Consider the following 20,914-nt stretch of genomic DNA (forward strand, 5'->3'; position numbering starts at 1 on the left):
AACTAACCAGAGCATGCCACGACGATCGTGTTCACGCAGATCGCGCTGAGAGGAGCGCACCACATGATTCTGTGGTGCTTTGTCAATCAGTGATATCAGCGGACCCGGATGGCATTCGGATGCGTGATCCATTTCGATTTCCACCAGCTCCTGGGCATAGCGATCGCGTGGTGCCACCAACGTTGTGTGATGGAAAAGCATCTGCAGGCGTTCCTGCAGATAATTGTGTCGCAAATCGGCTAACGAGGCGCCCAGCTGTTGGCCACAGCTGGCGGGATTTTGGAAGCCCGGCGTGTCGATAAGCATAATCGATGCAATCGTATGAGCGGATGTGCAGATCTGACGATTGATCAGAGCGACCACAGCAGCCAATGCCTCCGAATAGAGGCCAATGACGAGCGCCTCTAAGCATTCCCAGGCCCATTCCTGACCGCCATCCGAAGTGGGCGATTTCGAGGGACTCAGACTGCCGGCGCTGGCATTTGGTTGAGTCAAACCGAAAGCCGCTGAGGATAGATCCTCCAGATTGACACCCAACAGGCTGGCCGCCTTGCGAGCTGCTGTTGGATTTGCAAATTGCGTGCGCGCCGTCGATCCTGTGCCCATTCTCGTTATGCCAGCAATACCCAGATGATAAATCGCCGCCAATATACTCCAAATACCACGCACGGCTTTTGCATCTATGTTCAATGTTTCAAAGGCCTGCACAGTACGCATAAAATCGTTGGCAGCACGATGACGATCCTCAAGACGCTGTGAGAGCGATATAAAAGGATGGCTGTCCTCCGACGAGATGTTCTCCAAATGCAGCTCCTTCTGCAGCAATCCAGCTGCACCTGCTAATAGCCGTGTCATAATATGAAAACTATGCTCCTGTGCCAATCGTCTGCCAGCTCTTTGACGCTCCGGCAACAAAACCTATAAAATAGTTGTTTATGAGTTCAGTGAATTCTTAATTAAATAGTCAACTCTTACCTGGAGCGAGGCTGACGCTATTTGTCCGGTTTGATCAAAGTCCAGACTCAGCAACTGCGTCATCCGTGTCGCATTCGAGTTGAGGCAGGTTCTCGTGTTCCCAAACGCCTCCAGAATTGTGCACAGAGCGCCAACCTTTTCCGCATTAATGAAATTATTGTAGGCACCTGTTTAACATCAAAATACCAATAGTAGTATTAGCGAAATGAAATAAATGTTGCTAAATAAATTAAGTAAGCGTCAGTAAATACTGGAAATGGATTTTGTTTTCGTTGCTTTTGACTACGAATACATTAAAATGCTATCAATAGGATACTAAATAAACGTGATGGAATTAATTAACTGTGAAAAAAAAAAAAAAAAATAAATAAATAAATCTATCTATGACGAAATAGCTCCAGTTTGTCTGGCTTTCAAACAGGGCTATTTAAACAGTAGAAAATCTTTGAAATACAAATAGCATTGTTATGACATCAATAGAAATAAAATATGCATGAAATTCTTCGAATTATTATGCTATAATTTAAAGTCTCTAAGTTACGCCAATAGAATTGTGCATATTTATGATTACTAATAGACAAATCATCAATTGCGAAATAACAATAGCATTGAAATACATATTTATAATATTTTGAGAACTAAACCACAAAAAAAATGTATTCATATATTCACTTTCACTCCTATGAATCCAATAATTTTAAATAACACACAAAAAACATAATTGAACAAGCCGCACGCCAAACGGGTTTTTTTAAATTAAAATCTCGTCACGTTTTTGAATATTTAAGTTTGTGAGTGTAAGCGAGATCTACGTTAAAAGTTAATTTATAGACTAGTTACTAAATAAATATATTTTCAATATGAGATACCACTAATGAATTGTTACATTTCAGAACTCTGAAAAATGATTAAATATTCTTTAGATTGTGCTCGATTTGGCAATTATCGGAAGAATTAACAATTAATGCAGCCCACACGCAATAGGGTCTGAGACATTTGATCGATAGTGATGTTAGTAATTCAATGTTTATAAGGCATAAACTGCGTCATTGCAAAGTGATTGCAATTGTGCCTCTGCTATACAGTGACAGAAAAATGAGAAATGGCTTGACAAATTGTAGACGCATTTTTAGACAATATGCAAATGAGGTAATCGAACAACAGATTGCATTTTGGTGTGGCAGGCACAAAACGAGGCCAGCCCACAGTGGTAACAGCTAGTACAACGCTACAATAACAAACGAAAACACGAACAACACGATTGTCTAGACATACCAGCAGCCAACGCCAAGTAGTTGAGTGCATGCTTAAAGCTTGTAGTCTTGCCAGAACCAGAACGGCCCATGAATATGAGACTTTGATCGCGTCGCGTTTCAACCAAACTCCTGTAGGCGGTCTGGGCCAGCGAATAGACGTGGGGCGGCATGTCCTCCGTTTTGCAGCCGCGAAACATGGATACAACCTACAAGACAGAGAGAAGAGAGAGAGACAAGATATAGATAGATAAATAACCCGAAACAAATCAAACTGCAAACCAGTACTAGCCAAAACCAGGCTAGACCAGACCAGACCTCACCTTCTCAGAGTATAGCGACAGCGGTGCCATAGGATTGACCACGAGCAGCGTGGGCCCCGCCTTGGTGTGTATCAGATTGCTGGCATATCGCTGTCGGAGGCAGTGCAGCACTGAAGCCTCGTTCAAATACCGCAGCTCACAAATGTCCTCGGCCAGATCGAGTGCGGCGCTGTTCTGCTTCTCGATGTCATCCTCATCGACGGTCAACAGTTCGCCATTGTGCAAAAGGCGGACACTTAGCTTATGCTCCTCCTGGGGCGCATCGTCTGTGGGCGGAAGACGCAGTGCTGCTGTGAAGCCACCGCGATGCACGAGCCACACACGTTCCGGCTGCGAGCCATCAGTAATATCTTCCAGTTCGCTGCTACTTTTGCCAATGCCTCCAGTGCCATTCTCGTGACGACTCTACGCAAAAAACAAACGAAGCAAGCATTAAAATAAATATAAATTTAAATTGGGGTCAACAGAAGTGTTGCTTCAAGTGAAATACTAATTTCTGCATTTATTTTTGGACAGACACATTTTCACGCATTTATTCCATTTAGTACTTCAGTTGGCGTCGCCTCCACGCACCGAGTCTCGTTGTTTCTTATTTTGGTTTTATTTTTGGTTCATTTCTAAATTTGATGATGTTTCTAAATCCTAATTAGTTGCCTAGACTGCGACTCGCTCTCTATCTATCTCCCTTTCCCCTCTGTCGCCTCCTTTGTATCTCCCTCAAAATGCTAGTGGGCTAGACATGCTAGTGGATGTTGTTGCTGTTGCTGTTGTTGTTGATGTGGATGCGCGGCTGCGTTATGCAACGCGGCATCGTCGTCGTCGACTTCGTCGTCAACACGTTCAGTTCACATTTGGTGCTATAAATGGCATTTACTCGTTGCACGCTGCTGCCGACGCAGTTTACATTTTGTTGCATCTGCGCCAACAGCATCTCCATCGCCATCTCCATCTCCTTCTCTATCTGCATCCACTCCCTCTGCCTCCACAGATCTGCTGCTTTGCATTAACTTGCAGTTGCTGCTCGTACTTTGTGGCGTAATTATGAAAATATTGTGCAAGGTTCAATAGCCCCCAATTCGAGTCATTTTCGGTTATGCGCTTTTAATGCACTCGCCACATATCGAAACATACAGATATAGGTGTATATATCTATACAGATCTCGAATGTTTATACAGGAAACAAACGTCGAGTCTCATTCATGTTTGTTTGAGCTATAGCTAAGATTATCTGTGGGTGAATTGCAAATAAGTTGCAGTTGTGAACCACTTGGAAATTCTGTATTCAGATTTTACATTTTCTACGTAATCCATGCTGTATAATTGACATCAATTTACCGAAATATTAGTTCTTTGATAGAAAGTCTACATATGTTATAGTTATAGAACTATAAATTGCGATGAATTTGAATAACTAATTAGTATCGAATTGACCGAAATTTGTCATAATATCCTTAATAAAATATAACTATATATTCTGCTAATGTAAACATTCTGAAATATAAATTTATACTATCTAATTTTAATTGAAATAAAACTGCAAGTATGTTATATTTAAATTACATTTCCTTGTTGCTTGATTTACTATTCAACAAATTAATTTGGATTTAACTACAGCTTTTAAGCAATTACTATAAGATCAACAAATGGTAATTTTTATCGCAGTTGCTCTTTAAAAGTTGCTCAGTCAGAGCAAGAATAAAAATACTAGATTTAATTTTATTGCAAGCATAAAAAATCAGCTATGATTGCTTGGCATTCAATGCAAAGTGCATTAATAAATTCCAATTTATGCATTTTTAAAGACTACATAAAATTGTTTATTTTCTAACAAATCACAAGCACTATTTGTTGTATACAAAATCCATATAATCCATAGACACGTACACCACACACACACATACAGACACATACAGACACACGCATAGTCATATGCATATGTATTTGTGATTTTTATAAACAATGAATAGAAGAGAATAGAAGAACTGAGTGAGGCGCGTCTGTCCACTGTCAATCAATAGCTGCACTCGGCGATCGGTTCAATGAACCCGACGCAGTTTAAGTTGATGAAATACACAAATTAGATAAAGAATGTGCAGACAACAGCAGAGCAGCTAACTAATTAACATGGACAGAGAAGAGAGGGGTGAGTGGAGTAGCATAACCAGAGGCAGAACAGAGGGCAGGCTGACAATTAAGTTGCCAGCTAAGGTTTGCCTAATGTTAAGATTTCATATCTAAAACTATCGTTTATGGTATATCCAACTATCCAGAATGTTGAAGAAGACCACAAAACCAAAAGAGCCGACAGCGAAGAGAAAGAATGAGAAAGAGGAGGGAGAGAGAGAGACAACAACTACAAAGCAGCGGGCAACGTAAATGAATACTTCCGCTCCAACATCGTCGGCGTAGTGAGCCATAAAGCCATAAATGCAGCGACAAGACGACCATATCGTAAATTATGAGCCGAGCATTTGCCCACGCACCAAACCCAATCCCCCAATCCCCATTCTCCATTCCCTGCAGTGCATCCAACGATTCCTACTATGTAACCCATTCCCTTTCACAGTCCGACTGTCCGAGCATAATAAAATAAGCAACAACTAAATCGTACATTGGGTCACGGTTCGACAATCTATCGATCCATTCATTCATTCATTCATCGATCTCACTCATAAAGGGCTAGAAAGTTTTCCACATTACTTAACACTGACGAACATGTGAAAACTGGCTGTGCAACATTGTAAATCAAATGATTTAATCTCAACTTGCTATGAATTATTCACAAAATAACTTAGTTGTCTATACAAATAATAAGAGAACCTTACTATATTTTTAAGCAACCACACCTTTGGGTTTCCGAGTTATGTATAAGAAGCTTACATATACTTTACTTTATATTTAGGTCGCAAGCTTAACAATTACAATTCTACAATTACTAATTGTTTGGTATTGTTGGGCAAACAAAAAAATACTAAAGAGTTGTTACTCTGTCAACTATGCGAAAATGACGAATAAGATATTTTATCAACTTTATATTATGATAAATGACAAATTTTATGAGGTGTACAAATATTATGCAAATTTTAGTAAAACTAATTGCAATAAAACCCTCGAATAAACTATTTAGTAAAAAGGAAGAATACTACCCAAATGACTAAAAAACTTCCATTAAATTTTGTTAATGCTGTCATAAATTATGAGATGTTTTTAAGAACTTCAAGATAAATGACAAAATTGCAAGAGAACTAGAAGTAGCATCAATACACGGGACAAAAACATCAATTGTTCAATTTAAATGCTTCAACAATGTAAAAGAATTGTTGTTCATTAATATAATACATTAACGATCTTCCCTGAAGTAGTTGCCCATTCTATAAAGCTTTTCTAATCCATCTAAGACATTGCTTAAAAGGAAATGATTTGTTTAAAGATGTTCCCAAGTTGTTCGGATACTTTGTTGCAGACTGTAATTATAATGCGCACCTTTTTCTTGAGGCTTGCATCATAGTTTTTGTAGTTGCAGGCAAGCGAATTGGCCCAGATGGCTGGCCATTGTTGGGCAGCACTTTGGGCATCGCGACGGCGACGATACGAGCTTCTAATGCTGGGCAGCGGAGATTGAGGCGCTACCGCAGCGGCAGCTGCTGCTGCTGCCGCATACTTAGATGCTGCTACCGCCGAACTGTTCCAAGGCGGACGCACAGATGCCGTTGTTGTTGCTGTTGCAGTTGCTGCTGTTGTTGTAGATGATGTTGCTGCTGTTGTGTTCGTTTTGCCATTTTGCCGAAAACTACGAGAACGTATCGAACTGCGCTCAAAGGCGGGAGTTGCAACTGCAACTGGAGCTGGAGGTGGAGTTGGTGCCTCCTTAGTTTGCTTGGTGGCAGCCAGACGCGGTGGCTTTGGCGGTGGTGGCGCTGTGGCCGATGGCCAACTATTCGAGTTCTCTGAACCGCTTTCGCTGATCGTCTCGGAGCTGATGCTGTTCTTGCGCTGTGCCTTCGATTTGCCTTGTCCCACAGGCTTCTGGGCCTTGTTGGTGCCACAGGCGTGTGCTTTGCCCGTGCAACCGCGATGAAACGAGGGATTTAGACCGGAGCCGGGTGCTGCGGGCACGGAGGGCACAATGCCGCCGCGTAGAGTTTGCTCGAAGCTCTTTGGCTTGAGAAACATGATAAAAGGCGAGTGTGTGTGTGTGCGCGCGTTTGTGTTTGTTATGTGATCAGTTCCAAAGCTAACTGCAAACAATTGTCATGGCCAGCCAGGCAGCGATGCTTGGAGCATGACCAGACTACACAGACATAGATATATCTAAGAGATCAGAGAGACGCACAATGTGCAAAACGGGAAGTAAGTGAGAAACTGGAGCGCGCCCAAAACCTTGGAACGTTACTAACACAAAATACACATACAGATGGATGTCTCTCTGTCTGTCTGTGTGTGCACTAAGCACTTAGCGCTTTGACATTAGACAATTGAAATGACTGAAAATGGCCAATCATCGTATGATCACCAGTTATTGATTGATTGATTGAAATGCAAGACTTCGAGTCACGAACGCGAAATTTGCGGAGTTATGAATTAACTCTTAAAGCCAACTTGAATGACAAGAATGGCCACAAGTTGTTGTTGTTGTTTATGTTGTAGTTGTTGCTTTATTATTATTGTATCCGAATTGCTTTGGCTGTGTAATCCCGCATAGAAATCTCACAAAAACAAATCTCGCTGTGGGCGTCTCGCGTTTCGATTTCCGTACCGAACTTGGGCAAAGTTTGCAGCGTACTGACGGCACAGCTCCAACGACAACCACGACGAAGCGAGTAACAACAAAAACTCGACAAAAACAACGACACACAAGCACACAGTTACACACACGCACACAGACGTCGTGACGTCGACGCCAACTGCGACTGCGAAGCAGTGCTATTTGTGTAGGCTGCCAACGTAGCCGCAGTCTACAGTGGGTGTAAAAAAATGCGCACAGCTGCAGCTGCTGCTTGCAGTCGCTGGTTACTTTGACGTCGCTGCTGACGCCGACGTCGACTGTGACTGCGGTTGCGGTCGTGTAGACGCCGCTGGCGCTGACGTTGAAATGGCAGTGGAGGGGGAGCAGTACGGGAAAGGCGACTCTACTGCATGTTGTTAATGATGTTTACTAAAATGCAGTTCGAGTTGTTGCTATTTGTTCACGGTGTTGCCAAATCGTTTTATTTTCGTCGTGAATAAGACGCTCAAATATGTCGACGCCTCGTCTCACTCTGAACTTAGCCCAGACGACGTCGACGACAACAACAACAACAGGAGAAGGAATGCATTGCATGCAGTTCCAATTGGAACTGGGAAAAGGTTGGGCCAGAAATTCAGAGCGACTCTGATCACTCAGGTGCTCGTGGTGCTGACAATTTCACAACATTTATCCCAAGATAAACAATGTGAAAAATGTCAAACACGTTTCTAGCCAACAGTCGAGAAACCGCTCAATAAGAATTTTAATTGCAGAACACGCGACGTTCAAGTACCCTGTAAACCGCAAAGCCAGTTTTAAACTGTACAAATATTTAACGATCAATATTAAGATCAAGTTTACACACATCACAGAGTGGCAAAGCCAATAACTTTTGTGATGCTATGCAGAAGTTCAATAAGTTTAAGATCGAGTTTAGAAAAATGAATAGACAATTTTAAGTCAACAGAAAAGTTCAAGAAGATGTCTAAGAAAGTTTAATAAAACAGTTTATCAAATAATTGACAGCCAAAATGTCAATTATTTTATATATAATTGCCAAATCATAAAAAACAGATAATTCACAAAATTCAGTTAATAAAAAACCCTTACAAAGAAAAGATTTCTCTCTCAGTTTTCCTACATTTCAAAAGCCATTATAAGACTTATTGCCTTAAATTCTTCTTCGCATTTTAATAATAAGCCATTTTGAATCGATAAAAAATTAACTACATACATATCTTCCTAAGTGTATAAAAATATATTTTAAAATATAATCAAAATTATGGAATTTAATACCCCTATCTGAATTTATTCATTTTTAATTACAACTTAATTAATATTAATCCTATCCCCCAAAGAGTTAAGACTTTTCTATGACAACTTTGATCTTTAACTCGTACTCTTCATTATAAAATACACTTGGCCCTCGCTTAACACGGACTCTTTTAGCACGAACTCGGTCTTACACGGTTACAAATTTGCTGCCATCCCCCTTTTAACATGTTAAAAACCTCGTTCTTACACGATTTTTTGATAAGGAGCTACCAAATTGAAAAAAAAATATTGAAGCATACTGGTTTAAGCTATAAATGCCACCAAATGCATTTCAAACTTGATATGAATAGAAACATATGATCTCCTTACTTTTTAACATTTTTTAAGTTTCTATAAAGATTAACCCGTTAAATTATTATATGAAGCAATTTTTTCTAACTATATACCAGCTTTTAGTTTCGAAAATATAAACGTTATGCATTTATTAAAGGCATATGCATAATAACTTTTGGTTAATTTTGAACATATGTATGAAACTTTAATAAAAACAGACATTTAAACAATGAAAAAAATTTTGATGCCAATTTTAAGTTTTGCGAACGTAACCCTTTGTTTTGTACTGAATCCATGTTTCGCTTAATACTATTTCACTTAACACGAGAATTTCTAGGAACGTAACCCCCGTGTTAAGCGAGGGCCAAGTGTATACTTTATTGAGGCTCACTGAACCTTGTCTAACTTAAAGCACCTTACACCCATCTTGAAGATATGTTAGATACTAATGGAGGGCGGCCAACGAGTTTGACTCGTACAATTCAATTAATCATCAGGTTTGTAATCTATGCAAAGAATGCATAATTAATGAATTGCGGCGAAAACAATTACGATTATGAGCATTACACACACATATGGGAGACAATTTCATCAATCACATAATGCTTTCGCTTAACCAAATGCTAATGGATTCAGATTCAGGTCTTGGAACATACCTGACGCTTGAAGCGTTTGCTGGCACTGCGACGCAGCGTGTTGCAGTTGCCGTTGTTAATGGAATGATCGATCTCCTCGACGGTGGCCGTGCTTGGCGCCATGCAGCGTTTGCTTAGCTCCACCAGCTCAGCCACGGGCTGAACCTGCAATTCAGAAGAGGGGCATCAGTTACACAACTGTTAATTCAGCTATTTAAATGATCGCTTACCTCAACGGTGACGGCATCGCCGCTATTGCGTATCATCTCGATGATAATCTCGCGCGACAAATCGCCCACAGGAGTGCCATTGACTTGAATAAGACGATCGCCTGGCAGCAGACCCGTCGCCCCGCCCCCAGCACCTGGCTCCGCAAAGATAACGGGCCGAAAAATGGGCGAGGTCAACGATTCGGTGCGATCAAGGCAAATGGCCTTGCGCAAGCTGAAGCCAAAGTCCTGACGCGGCGATTTCTGTCGCTTGATCACCAGTTGTCGAGGCGGTGGCAACTGCACCAGCTGCACCGGTGGCAGTGGCAGTTGAACATCTTCGAAAGCATGAACGCGAGCCCAGCGATCGATGCCCTGAGATTCTCCAATGGGACTGAGCGAGAATGGCGGCGTGGCAAACGAGGAGTTTGTGGTATCTGTGAGACTGTCTGCACTCGGCGATGGCGATGTCAGCACATGCAAATGGGCAGCCTGAGTGGGCGTCTGTGGAGCACCGTAGCGGGCATTGGCGGGCAGCGTCATGGCGCGTTGATTGGGCGTGTGATCGCCATCACTGCGCAGACTTTCCACGGATGTGAATGAGGTGCCGTGTTGGCTCGAATTGGAGCCACCGCTGCCCCCGCCGCCACCACCACCACGGCTGCCCTCAAACAGTTGCTCATTTTGCATGGTGTTGCGCATCAGCATTTCAGGAGTGCCTCCTCCACCTCCTCCACTGCCGGTAAAGACAATCTCCTCGTGCACGTTGCTCATGTTGCTTCGCGAACCCTTCAAAATGCCACGCTTGGGTGGCTTCGGTGGCACCGGTGGCAAGAATCGATTCTGTCAACAACAATTATTAGCATACGTTTCCATAAAAGATCAAGGGACACTCACCTTCAATCCTCCAGCGAGCAGCGTGTGCGTCACCTCACCGTAGTTGAGATTAATGCCAATCCCTGACCCATTGGCCGACGAAGTCCGACTCTCGATGTGTGTCATCACAGATGCTACAATTTCCTCATTGCCACGATCCTGCTCCGGCCCAGCATTGCCATTGCCATTCCCATTGCCAGTTCCAGCATCCGCATTGAGGGCGGCAAAGAAGTCGGCGCTATAATCACCTGTAATTCCGCTGGGCAGCTTTTCCTTTTCCTTACGACGTCCGCGTATTTTCAAGGAGCGACGTACTTCCTCCAGACGCAGCAGCTCATCAGTGCTCATGCTGCCGGTAACGCCGCCGCCACTGCCGACGCCGCTGCTGCCGCCTTTAGCCTCTTTGCGCAGTTTCTTTTCACGCTTGCGACGCTCCTTCTCCTCATCACCCGCGCTCTTCTTCATAAAGTTAAACATTCTCTATATATATATATGTGTGTGTGTATGTGAATCCTTAGGGAACTAACTGCAAGTCACAAAATACAAGTTGAGTTATTATATTACAAATTGAATAATCGAAAACCATTTAACTCATTTTAATACTATGCTTCATATAAAACTTTAATTTACACTTATTTTAAATTCGATTAATTTTTTTTGATTTTGGAAGCACTGCACTATTGCTTGGCCAATTATTTGCCGGTTGGCACATCCCTGATTTTGTAAGGGATGAGAGCGATTTCAGCAAGTTCAAGGGCGTGCCCAACAAATTTGCACTTCGTGTTGTTGGTCTTAGTGGTGTCGTCTGTTAATTTGATTTGACCTGTCTTCACCACCCTTCGTCCTCTTCTCACTACTGCTGTGGTTTTGGTTTTTTGCGTTTTCTTTTCGCACTTTGCAAGCGGTAAAAGAAACCCTGGGACCATTACACCCACACTACCACAACCACAATAATAGTTTCTGCACATAAGCAGATGCAAGTTTGTGTGTTTGTGCTCCAGTGTGTGTGTGTAACTGCAAAATCACAAACAATGCGTCAGGGGACAAGTGAGGAATATTTTCGTTTATCTTGCATTTCGCTTTTGTCATTGAGACTTAAGACTTGCGGCCCCATTTGTTATTCTTATTTATTCAATTATGCGCTTTCTTTTTCCATATTGTATACAATATTGTTTTGTTTTCACACACACACACACACACACGTACACACATTAACTCACTCACTCCCGCACACTACATGAACAATAAGACACACACATTTGAGGGCCCGTTGTTATTGCAGTTGTATTGGTATTTGCATTTGCCTTTGCATTTGTGTTTGTAGTTGTGACTGGATTGGTATTTGTATTTGTATTGATTGGCCCAGACTCATCGTTGCAGTCAACATTTTTCCTTTTTTTGCTGTGCTTTATGCTTGCTTCTTAATTTTATGCCCACTTGCCACAGTCTCGAGGCTCTCGCTTATTCTCATTATTTATACAATTCAATTTGTGCTTATTCGACAGAAACCAATAGACACACACACGACGAGTAGAAGTGGAATGCAAAAAAAAAAGAAAGTTGCCTTCTTCCACTCGCGAAGTCAATAACACCTTTGTTTTTGCAGTTTCTTTCTACGCCTCTTTTGATAAGCCAAGCACACACACCAATACAAAGCCATTAACACACACTCATACTGGACAATGTTTTGTTGCAATTAAACGTGTCAGGGACACATCGCTTTTTTTTAATGTCACCAGAATTCAGACATTACCTTTTTGCTACTTAAGCAGTACGCACAATTACGCGATTAGCATAAACAAAAAATGCTTTCGATTTAAATAATACAAATTTTACAAAGTTTCACCGAACCGACGACGACCGATCGGCCAGTGGTGGTACACAAGCGTTTGGCGGTGGAGAGACATCGATGTCGCCAGCATCGATATTTTTGCATTTGTATAACCATCGATTATTTATAGCAAATATCGATGCTTTGAGAACCAAAAGATATTATAAATAGATTTTTTTTGTATTGCTTAAAACTTAAATCAAATATCTTTTCTTTTTAAAGCGGTTTCTTAAAGTAGTTTTACTTTTAGCCCTCGAAATATTCCAAAATATACAAAACCATGGTAACACTCCATAGAGGCTGCCAAAAATGTTTAGTGTTTAAATAGGCGCGGTAGTTTAAAAAACTTGTAAACTCCATGTTTCTTCCAAAAATCTGTACATTGTATAAAAGATTTCTAATGTAGCATTTAACTGTTTGTAGTTCATCTAACTGACTTTCTTAAAAACATTTTTTCATTTCATTATATCAGAGTAACTGATATAATAATATTCTTCTTCTTAATATTCTTCAATTAAGAATTTTTATTTATCCATAAATTGAAATTTTAAAATTTGGTAAGTAAAATTAAATATTTACAAACAATATTTGGAAATTTAAGTTTTCTTAAAATGATGTTCTAAAAAAAATTTATACACAAAAAAAGACTGTACATCGTATTTTTAGTACCGATGACAATGCTGAACGGTATATTCGATTGTTTTTCTACTGTTAAACTTTTACTTAACAGTACTGTAAGGGAATATCACTGTCAATAATATTGTATTTAGTACAACTATTAAGATCTCGTTTTAATGTAAAATATCTCTGGTTTTATTTTTTGACATTTTCTTCGGTTTTGTTTTGGTTTTTGAACAAATGAAAAATGGTTCTTCCTATAAAGTGATGAGAACATAAATGAAATGTCAGATTTATCCGCCAAGATAATTGCGAAATTGCCTATGTTACTTATATTTTTGCTATAATTATAGGGAATAATATTAAGCAACATATTTATTAAAATTACGGAGGAGCTAAATATAATTGTTAATCGAAATTTATTTTGTTTTTTGTAGTCGTTTAGTGACGATACGTATCATAACCCAAATTGTGACTATCGCACTGTTATACTTACAGAGTTGCAGCGACATAGTATCAACCGACCGCCACAATCTATAGACCAAAAAAGTGAAGCGTAAAAACCAAACGGTACATGGAAAAATAAGTGTGAGTGCGTGCGTGTGTGTTTATGAAAAAACCAACTTTCAACATATAATAAATATTATGCGCACTAGAACAAAAACAAAGCATCGTGCAGTTCAACAATTGAGTGGCGAAATTGTATTCAATAATTGTGTGTGGCCTGGTGTGGTGTCTGCTACACACATACAAACAAAAATTCACAACACACTTCGTCTTCAACACACAAGACCAGAAACAAAAACAACATACGTGAGTTGTCGCTGCCGTCACCGTCGTCACCATTAAAGCAGAGTCTGCCTTTTACATTTTGCGAGAAAAAAGTGTAAAAAAGGAAAAGTTGATTCTTTTGCCCAAAAATAGGTGGGTTTCAGTTTTCCATGGGTTTACAAATACAAGTGTGATCTCTTTTTATTCCAAATTCCAACCGTGGCCTTTGTTATTATTATTGCTCGTTGTTCCATCGCTTTAATAAGAGTCACCATCGCAGTCATCGACGACGTCGTCTCGGTCGTCACAGTCGTCGATGTCTGCCCCCGATGGTAATCTATCTCTGTATGTGTGTGTGAGTGTGCGTGCGTGTGTTTTCTCTGTGTTTATGAAATATAGTTGTGTGTGAGTGCGAGTGTATGAGTGTATTAGTGTCTAGACATGTTGCTGACACAAACTCTTAAAAACTTTTGCTTGCAGTTCGGTTCGCCGGTTCGAATCAATGTTTAGGATGCTCTTCCTCTTCTCCATTATTGCTATTACCTTTTGATAGATTGTTGCTTTTAAAACAATGTTAAAAGTCGAAGCTAAGTTGCTTAAAAATGTAAGCAAAGTTTCCATTGACATTAAATCGTTGTTCTCATACATGCATACATACATAATTATATGTATGTACTTGTGTTTTGGTTCGAGGCTCGAATCGGTTCCGAACCGGTTTTGTAGAGTTGTTGCTGATCACTTGATGCGCACATATACAAACGTAAACGCATAGATTGGAGAGTCAAACATTTTGTATGTATGTACATATGTACATTTCGTCTGTCGAGACATGCACGCGTCTTGCCTCCTTCTCGCTCCCCCCTTTTGGCCCACCCACACACTTCCCTGGCCACGGCCTCGCTCGCACTTTGCAATACAGCAGCAGCAGACAGTGAAACATACGCGTCTTGGCTGTATGTGCACGCATACATACCTATATACGTGCATGCACATTTGTATGTGTATTTTTGTCGATTTTATTTTATGTACATTTGTTTACAGTTTTAGATAGCGAAATTTGTACAGCCGGCAGCGGCCGCCACGGCACGTCGTTGACATTTTCGCAAATTGCAAATGAATATTTTTTCTGTTTGTGTGTTTGTGTGTGTGTACGTAGTTGTTGTTGCTGTTCAGCTGCGATCATTGCCGCACTCTCTCCCTCACACATACATGCACACGTGCCCCTCGCACCTTTATCGCTCGCTGCGATCACAACTAGCAGAGGGCCACACAGAGAGACAGAGACAGCAACAGCAAAGCGAGATATGCAAGCACACACACTCACATTTTATGTACCTACAATACAATATGTGTGTATTTGTTGCTTTTTTTTTTGTACACTTGCACATATGCAGATGTGTGTGTGCCTGTAAGTTCATGAACAGTAGCGATCCGTCGACTTGTTTTGATTTAATTTCGCGGTAAATGCAATCGCGAAAAATTTGCTCGCTTTTTGGCTGCGTAACATGGCGGGGAATTTTGTTTGAAGCTAAATCACAGCAACAATTGCGACAGCTCATAGCCAACGGCAGTCGCCAAAGGCAGCGACAGGCGGCGGTAGCGGCATCGGCTGTGGCGCCTCAACATGTGGGGCGTGCAATGACTAAGTGAATGAGCGAGAGACCCCAGGGAGGCCTCCGTCTTTCACGCCGTCGGCTCCGTCGCCAGCCCTTCTGTGGTGTGCAACGGAAATGCCGTAAATGCCCCGGTTTTTAGTTATTTTTTTTTTTTTATTTAGTTTTTATATTTCTCTGAACGATCGATCCTATTTTGAACAGTTCTGCAGCTGCTTTTGCTGCAGCTGCTGACGCAAGCGCCAACAACAATAACAACAACACTAACGAGCGAATGAGAGAACAACAACCACAAAGGGCTGTGCAATTTGCCATAAACACGCCAAAAGACAATAACAAAATCTACATGCACATGTGTATGCACGTGTGTGTGTGCGTGTATATGTAGGTGCATATTAGAGATGGGCGCGTGAATTATATTAAATGCCATGCGAAATATATTAAAAATGCGAATGGCGAAGAAATGCTTTATAAAGATGTAATAAAATGCATATTTATTATTACACAAATTAAAACAAAAATTATTATTTAAAAATTCGTGGGCATGAATAATATTAGGCGAAAAAGTGTGCTATAAATACATAACAGATGCAATGCATATTATCATACAAATCAAATAAAAATTATACTATAATTTATAAATTTCAATATTAGTATAGATGGGTGCGTAATTAATTGAGTTGTCACGTGAAAGAAAATTTTAGAAATACATTGCTTAAATGGAAAGAAAATTATCAAATAATTCTGTATTTTTTGAAATTTATTGTTAGAAATGGGAGCGTGATTAAAGCATTTTAATATGCATATTTACTTATACTCAAATACTAATTATTTTGCATAAATAATTCGTATAATTTAAGCGATAGATCAGCTAGTCACGCAACCATCTTTGAGAAGTATGCACGCTGTTCATACTTAAAACCAAATTTGCATTATGCACTCGCTAAAATACTAAAAAATAAAAAAACACCCATTTGTACCTTTTATATTTTGTTGTAGTGTTGTTGTTACTTTTGTGTTTTCGTGTGTATGTTCTCAACAAGTGCCCTCATTTCAGACTCCGACACTCGAGAATCGAGACGAGACGGGTGTGTGGACTTGGTTGGCTTAGCTTAGTTCGTGCCGCGGGAACTTGAAACAGCCTCAACACGAATTACTTACCATTTGGTGCGCTGCAGAGGAGATCGACTGTGGTCGCCAGCAGCACCGCAACAGGATCTGCCTCATCGACGCCAACATCAACACCAACGCCTACGGCCGTGGCCACGCCTACAGGCATACGATTGCTCTTTAATTTTAGCAACAACAACAGCAGCAGCGGCAACAACAACAACAATTATTCCAGTGCGACGCAACTAAGCGACGCACTGCCAATCAACAATAACAGCAGCAATAACAACAACAGCATATTTGTCGCACCGCAAACAGCAACTGAAGCTATCATGTCCTTGCCAGCGACTGGCACCTCGCCCACTATCCCCATGGTTCCGTTTGCGGCACCGACGATCGTCAAAGAGGGCTGGCTACAGAAGCGCGGCGAGCACATTAAGACTTGGCGTCAACGCTACTTCATCCTACAAGGCGATGGCAAACTTTTGGGCTATCGCAACCGACCGGCGGACAGCACACAGGCGGATAGCACACAGATGCTCAACAATTTCACCGTACGCGGCTGCCAGATCATGACTGTGGATCGTCCCAAGCCCTTCACATTTATCATTCGCGGTCTGCAATGGACGACGGTGATTGAGCGCACATTTGCCGTGGACACTGAAGCTGAGCGTCAACTCTGGACCGAAGCGATTCGAAGTGTGGCCAGTCGGCTGAGCGAGATGGGCGAAACTGCAATATCGCCATCGGCGCCAACAGATATGGGCGATGTGGATATGGCTGGCATTGCTGAAGTGGAGTTATCGGAACAGTTTTCCGTTCAAGGCACAACGCGCAACAGCAGCGGTGTTAAGAAAGTGGTAAGTAATCTTATTAGTTTCCTCAATTGTGTTCAATTATTAATTAATCGCTTGTTCTCGTTTAGACACTGGAGAACTTTGAGTTCCTCAAGATGCTGGGCAAGGGCACTTTTGGCAAGGTGATCCTGTGTCGTGAGAAGGCCACATCCAAATTGTACGCAATTAAAATTCTCAAAAAGGAGGTCATTATACAAAAAGATGAGGTCGCACATACGCTTACCGAAAGTCGTGTACTCAAGTCAACAAATCATCCGTTCCTCATTGTAAGTAAATCGTATTGTCGTCGCATGCTTAAAAATAGTCAGCGGGGAAATCCCGTCTACAGTTTACTATTTGAGTTGCAGAATTGATTTAGTAGAAATTTTGAAATAATTCCCCACTTGCCAATAACAATATTAGATTAACAATAATACCAATTTAAATTTAATTATTTTGAAAAAAAAAAAAATTGATATGGGCTGAGCCCGCATAAAATGTGGTAAACCATTCCATGTTAATATCTTAGATTATGGAGAAATGTGTTTATTGCGAGCGTCACAACTTGTTTCGTATCAAAATGTGTGCGATAATACATTGGCTGTTCTTTAGAAAATCAATTAAGTATATATAAATTACAAAATTACTGTTTGGAAGCAAGAGAAATTTAGCTATATTATCGTTTATTATGAATGATTTATACTTTTAATGAAATTGTAAAATCTTGAGATCTTTGAAATGCTCAAACCACATTCGACTTTTAATCTTTTCCTTTTTGTATTGCAGTCATTGAAATATTCATTTCAAACCAATGATCGTCTCTGCTTTGTAATGCAATATGTGAATGGTGGAGAGCTGTTTTGGCATTTGAGCCATGATCGCATCTTTACCGAGGAGCGGACACGTTTTTATGGCGCCGAAATAATATCGGCGTTGGGCTATCTGCACTCGCAGGGCATCATTTACCGTGACTTAAAGCTGGAGAATCTTTTGCTGGACAAAGATGGTCACATAAAGGTCGCCGATTTCGGGCTGTGCAAGGAGGATATAACCTATGGGAGCACAACAAAAACGTTTTGCGGAACACCCGAATATTTAGCGCCTGAAGTATTAGAGGATAGTGATTATGGACGTGCGGTCGACTGGTGGGGAACCGGTGTGGTTATGTATGAGATGGTGAGCACCACAGCAGCGTTTTCAATGTCATTACGAAGACTTATTCTTATACTATACTGTTTATACAGATCTGTGGTCGTCTACCTTTTCTATAATCGTGATCATGATGTGCTCTTCACGCTCATATTGGTTGAGGATGTGAAATTTCCACGCAATATTACTGATGAAGCAAAAGGTTTGCTATCCGGACTCTTGGCCAAGGATCCCAGAAATCGTTTGGGCGGTGGCCAAGATGATGTCAAGGAAATACAAGCGCATCCATTCTTTGCGAGTATTAACTGGACGGATTTGGTGCTGAAGAAGGTAGCAAATATTGTAAATTAATTCTATTCTCAGTGGTTATTAAAAATTTGTTCATTTTTTGCTACAGATAACGCCACCATTCAAACCTCAGGTCACATCAGACACAGACACACGTTACTTCGATGAAGAGTTTACCGGCGAAAGCGTCGAGTTGACTCCTCCAGATCCTACGGGACCTCTGGGCTCCATAGCCGAAGAGCCGTTATTCCCACAGGTAAATAACCGTTTGAGTTGCGTTAGTTATATGCGGAATTGTAACCAGATTTATCTATTTACAGTTCAGCTATCAAGGAGATATGGCAGCCACGTTGGGCACCTCGGCGCACATTGGTACTTCCACAAGCCTCACGTCGATGCAATAGAACAAGCTTCAAATTATAGGAAGGAGCCACGCAAAAAAGAAACAAAAATAAAACAAAACTGAGCGCAAAACGACACATAATGTTGTGCGTCACCGCATGTACCCATAATATACTTAGTGATATATATAGATATGGGATAGAAATGCAAGCAAAACAAAACATAAGAAAACAAAAACAAGAAAACAAAACAAAACAAACTGAAAAGGAAAACATAATAAATTTGTAACGCTAAGTTTATACACCAATAATAACAAATTGAATGATAGTAACTTATTTTTTCATAACTCCAACAACAGCAACAACAATAGCAACGTGCAGTTGAAAAACTTATAGAGGAGATAAGAGAACATGGATCGCGATATAAACATAACAAAAGAAACAAACAAAATGAAAAGAAAAGTAAAGAAAAAAGAAAATAGTTTATTACGTATGATAATACATATATACTTATATATACATTTAAATATAACATTTTAAGCATAACGTTTAAAGTGATTAGTTAATTTTTAAATGCAAGTAAAACATTTATTAAGCGAATGAGTAAAACACACACACACACACACTATGCACACATACGAACACTTACACAACTTACACCCAACTAGCTTGTAGGCAAATCGAAGAGCAAGAGCAAGGAATCGAAATACAAACCCACACACACACATAAGCAAAACAAACACACACAGACATACGCATTATTTATACTCCAAAGAAGAAAAACACAATAACAATTACGAGTTATATTTAATGGTAAAGTTGCCTCTGAAGAGCTCTGCATTATGCAAAAACAGAATCAACAACACAACAAAAACCAGAACTAATAGTTATATACGAAAAAAGATTATTTCAACTGCATGGGCGCCAAAAACATTTAAACAAAAACAACTTTTTCAAACCTAAAATAAAATAAATTATATATGGCATATGCTTTTTTACACATATATTTGTATATATTTATATAAAAGGAAGTATAAAAATTCACTTTTAAACAAAAACAAAAAAAAAATTACAAAAAAAATACAAAAATTTCCATTTTTGAATTTGAAACAAAAATTTACAAAAAAAAACAACAAAATTATAAATATTATAAAAAATGCCTAAAATGTTTGTCTCTTCATTTTCAACAAGAAATACAACAGAAATGAATATAATTAAAAGAGTAACAAAGGAAATGAAATTTTGATATTTTTATAAACGAAATAAATTATTAAAAATTGTAAATAAAAGTAATCTAATGTTCGGGCATTTCAACTAAATACAATACCAATACAATAAAAGTATAATCTCTCTTCTATATACAAAGAAAAGCAAAATAAGCAAAAACTAAAAAAAAAAACAAAACTTATCAATTGAAATATAATGAACAAAAACAAACAAAACATATTTTCTTAAATAAAACAAAAAAAAAAAACAAAAAAACACGAACAAACAAATGAATTACGAAAATTGCTTGCAACTAAACTAAATGCCAAAGAATCGGCGAAGCGAATGAATGAGAATGAATGACACTCAAGTTGAAACAGGCTAGACAGGTGAGTTGAGTTAGAGTTTAGAAAATTCTACTAATGTACTATTGGGGTAGCCAGTTCAGTAGTTGATTAGATCAGTTAAGGCAAAACCAGGAGCTTAACACACATTGAGAAATACACTTATACACACCGTAGTTTGTTCTCGGTATACGATCAGATC

The 20,914-nt window shown here is 39.9% G+C and overlaps 2 protein-coding genes across 4 annotated transcripts in view; one reads left to right on the forward strand and one right to left on the reverse strand.

The window, feature by feature from the left end:
* The window catches only part of LOC133836426 (unconventional myosin-XVIIIa), a 37,590-nt gene extending 25,087 nt beyond the window's left edge, over positions 1 to 12,503 (reverse strand). Inside the window, exons 1-8 of one of the 3 annotated variants that reach the window (XM_062266909.1) lie at positions 12,359 to 12,503; positions 10,627 to 11,131; positions 9,751 to 10,572; positions 9,542 to 9,685; positions 2,552 to 2,956; positions 2,251 to 2,437; positions 976 to 1,142; positions 8 to 918 (exon numbers count right to left, since the gene is read on the reverse strand). In XM_062266909.1, the coding sequence (XP_062122893.1) occupies positions 8 to 918; positions 976 to 1,142; positions 2,251 to 2,437; positions 2,552 to 2,956; positions 9,542 to 9,685; positions 9,751 to 10,572; positions 10,627 to 11,082 (3,092 nt within the window). In that variant the 5' untranslated portion in view covers positions 11,083 to 11,131; positions 12,359 to 12,503. Of the gene's footprint in view, positions 1 to 7; positions 919 to 975; positions 1,143 to 2,250; positions 2,438 to 2,551; positions 2,957 to 6,034; positions 6,775 to 9,541; positions 9,686 to 9,750; positions 10,573 to 10,626; positions 11,132 to 12,358 lie in introns of those variants that run through there. The other 2 variants (XM_062266910.1, XM_062266911.1) reach the window with 2 other exon arrangements.
* A 4,074-nt stretch (positions 12,504 to 16,577) lies between these two features.
* Positions 16,578 to 20,658, forward strand: LOC133836055 (RAC serine/threonine-protein kinase). Its single transcript, XM_062266341.1, is given in 7 exon segments — positions 16,578 to 17,408; positions 17,474 to 17,671; positions 18,171 to 18,560; positions 18,629 to 18,646; positions 18,648 to 18,863; positions 18,931 to 19,077; positions 19,142 to 20,658. Coding segments are annotated over 7 exon segments (1,581 nt in total). The 5' UTR covers positions 16,578 to 16,880; the 3' UTR covers positions 19,226 to 20,658.
* The last annotated feature ends 256 nt before the right edge of the window (positions 20,659 to 20,914 follow it).

Source organism: Drosophila sulfurigaster, chromosome 2R, assembly GCF_023558435.1.
Source record: "Drosophila sulfurigaster albostrigata strain 15112-1811.04 chromosome 2R, ASM2355843v2, whole genome shotgun sequence".
Taxonomy (NCBI): domain Eukaryota; kingdom Metazoa; phylum Arthropoda; class Insecta; order Diptera; family Drosophilidae; genus Drosophila; species Drosophila sulfurigaster.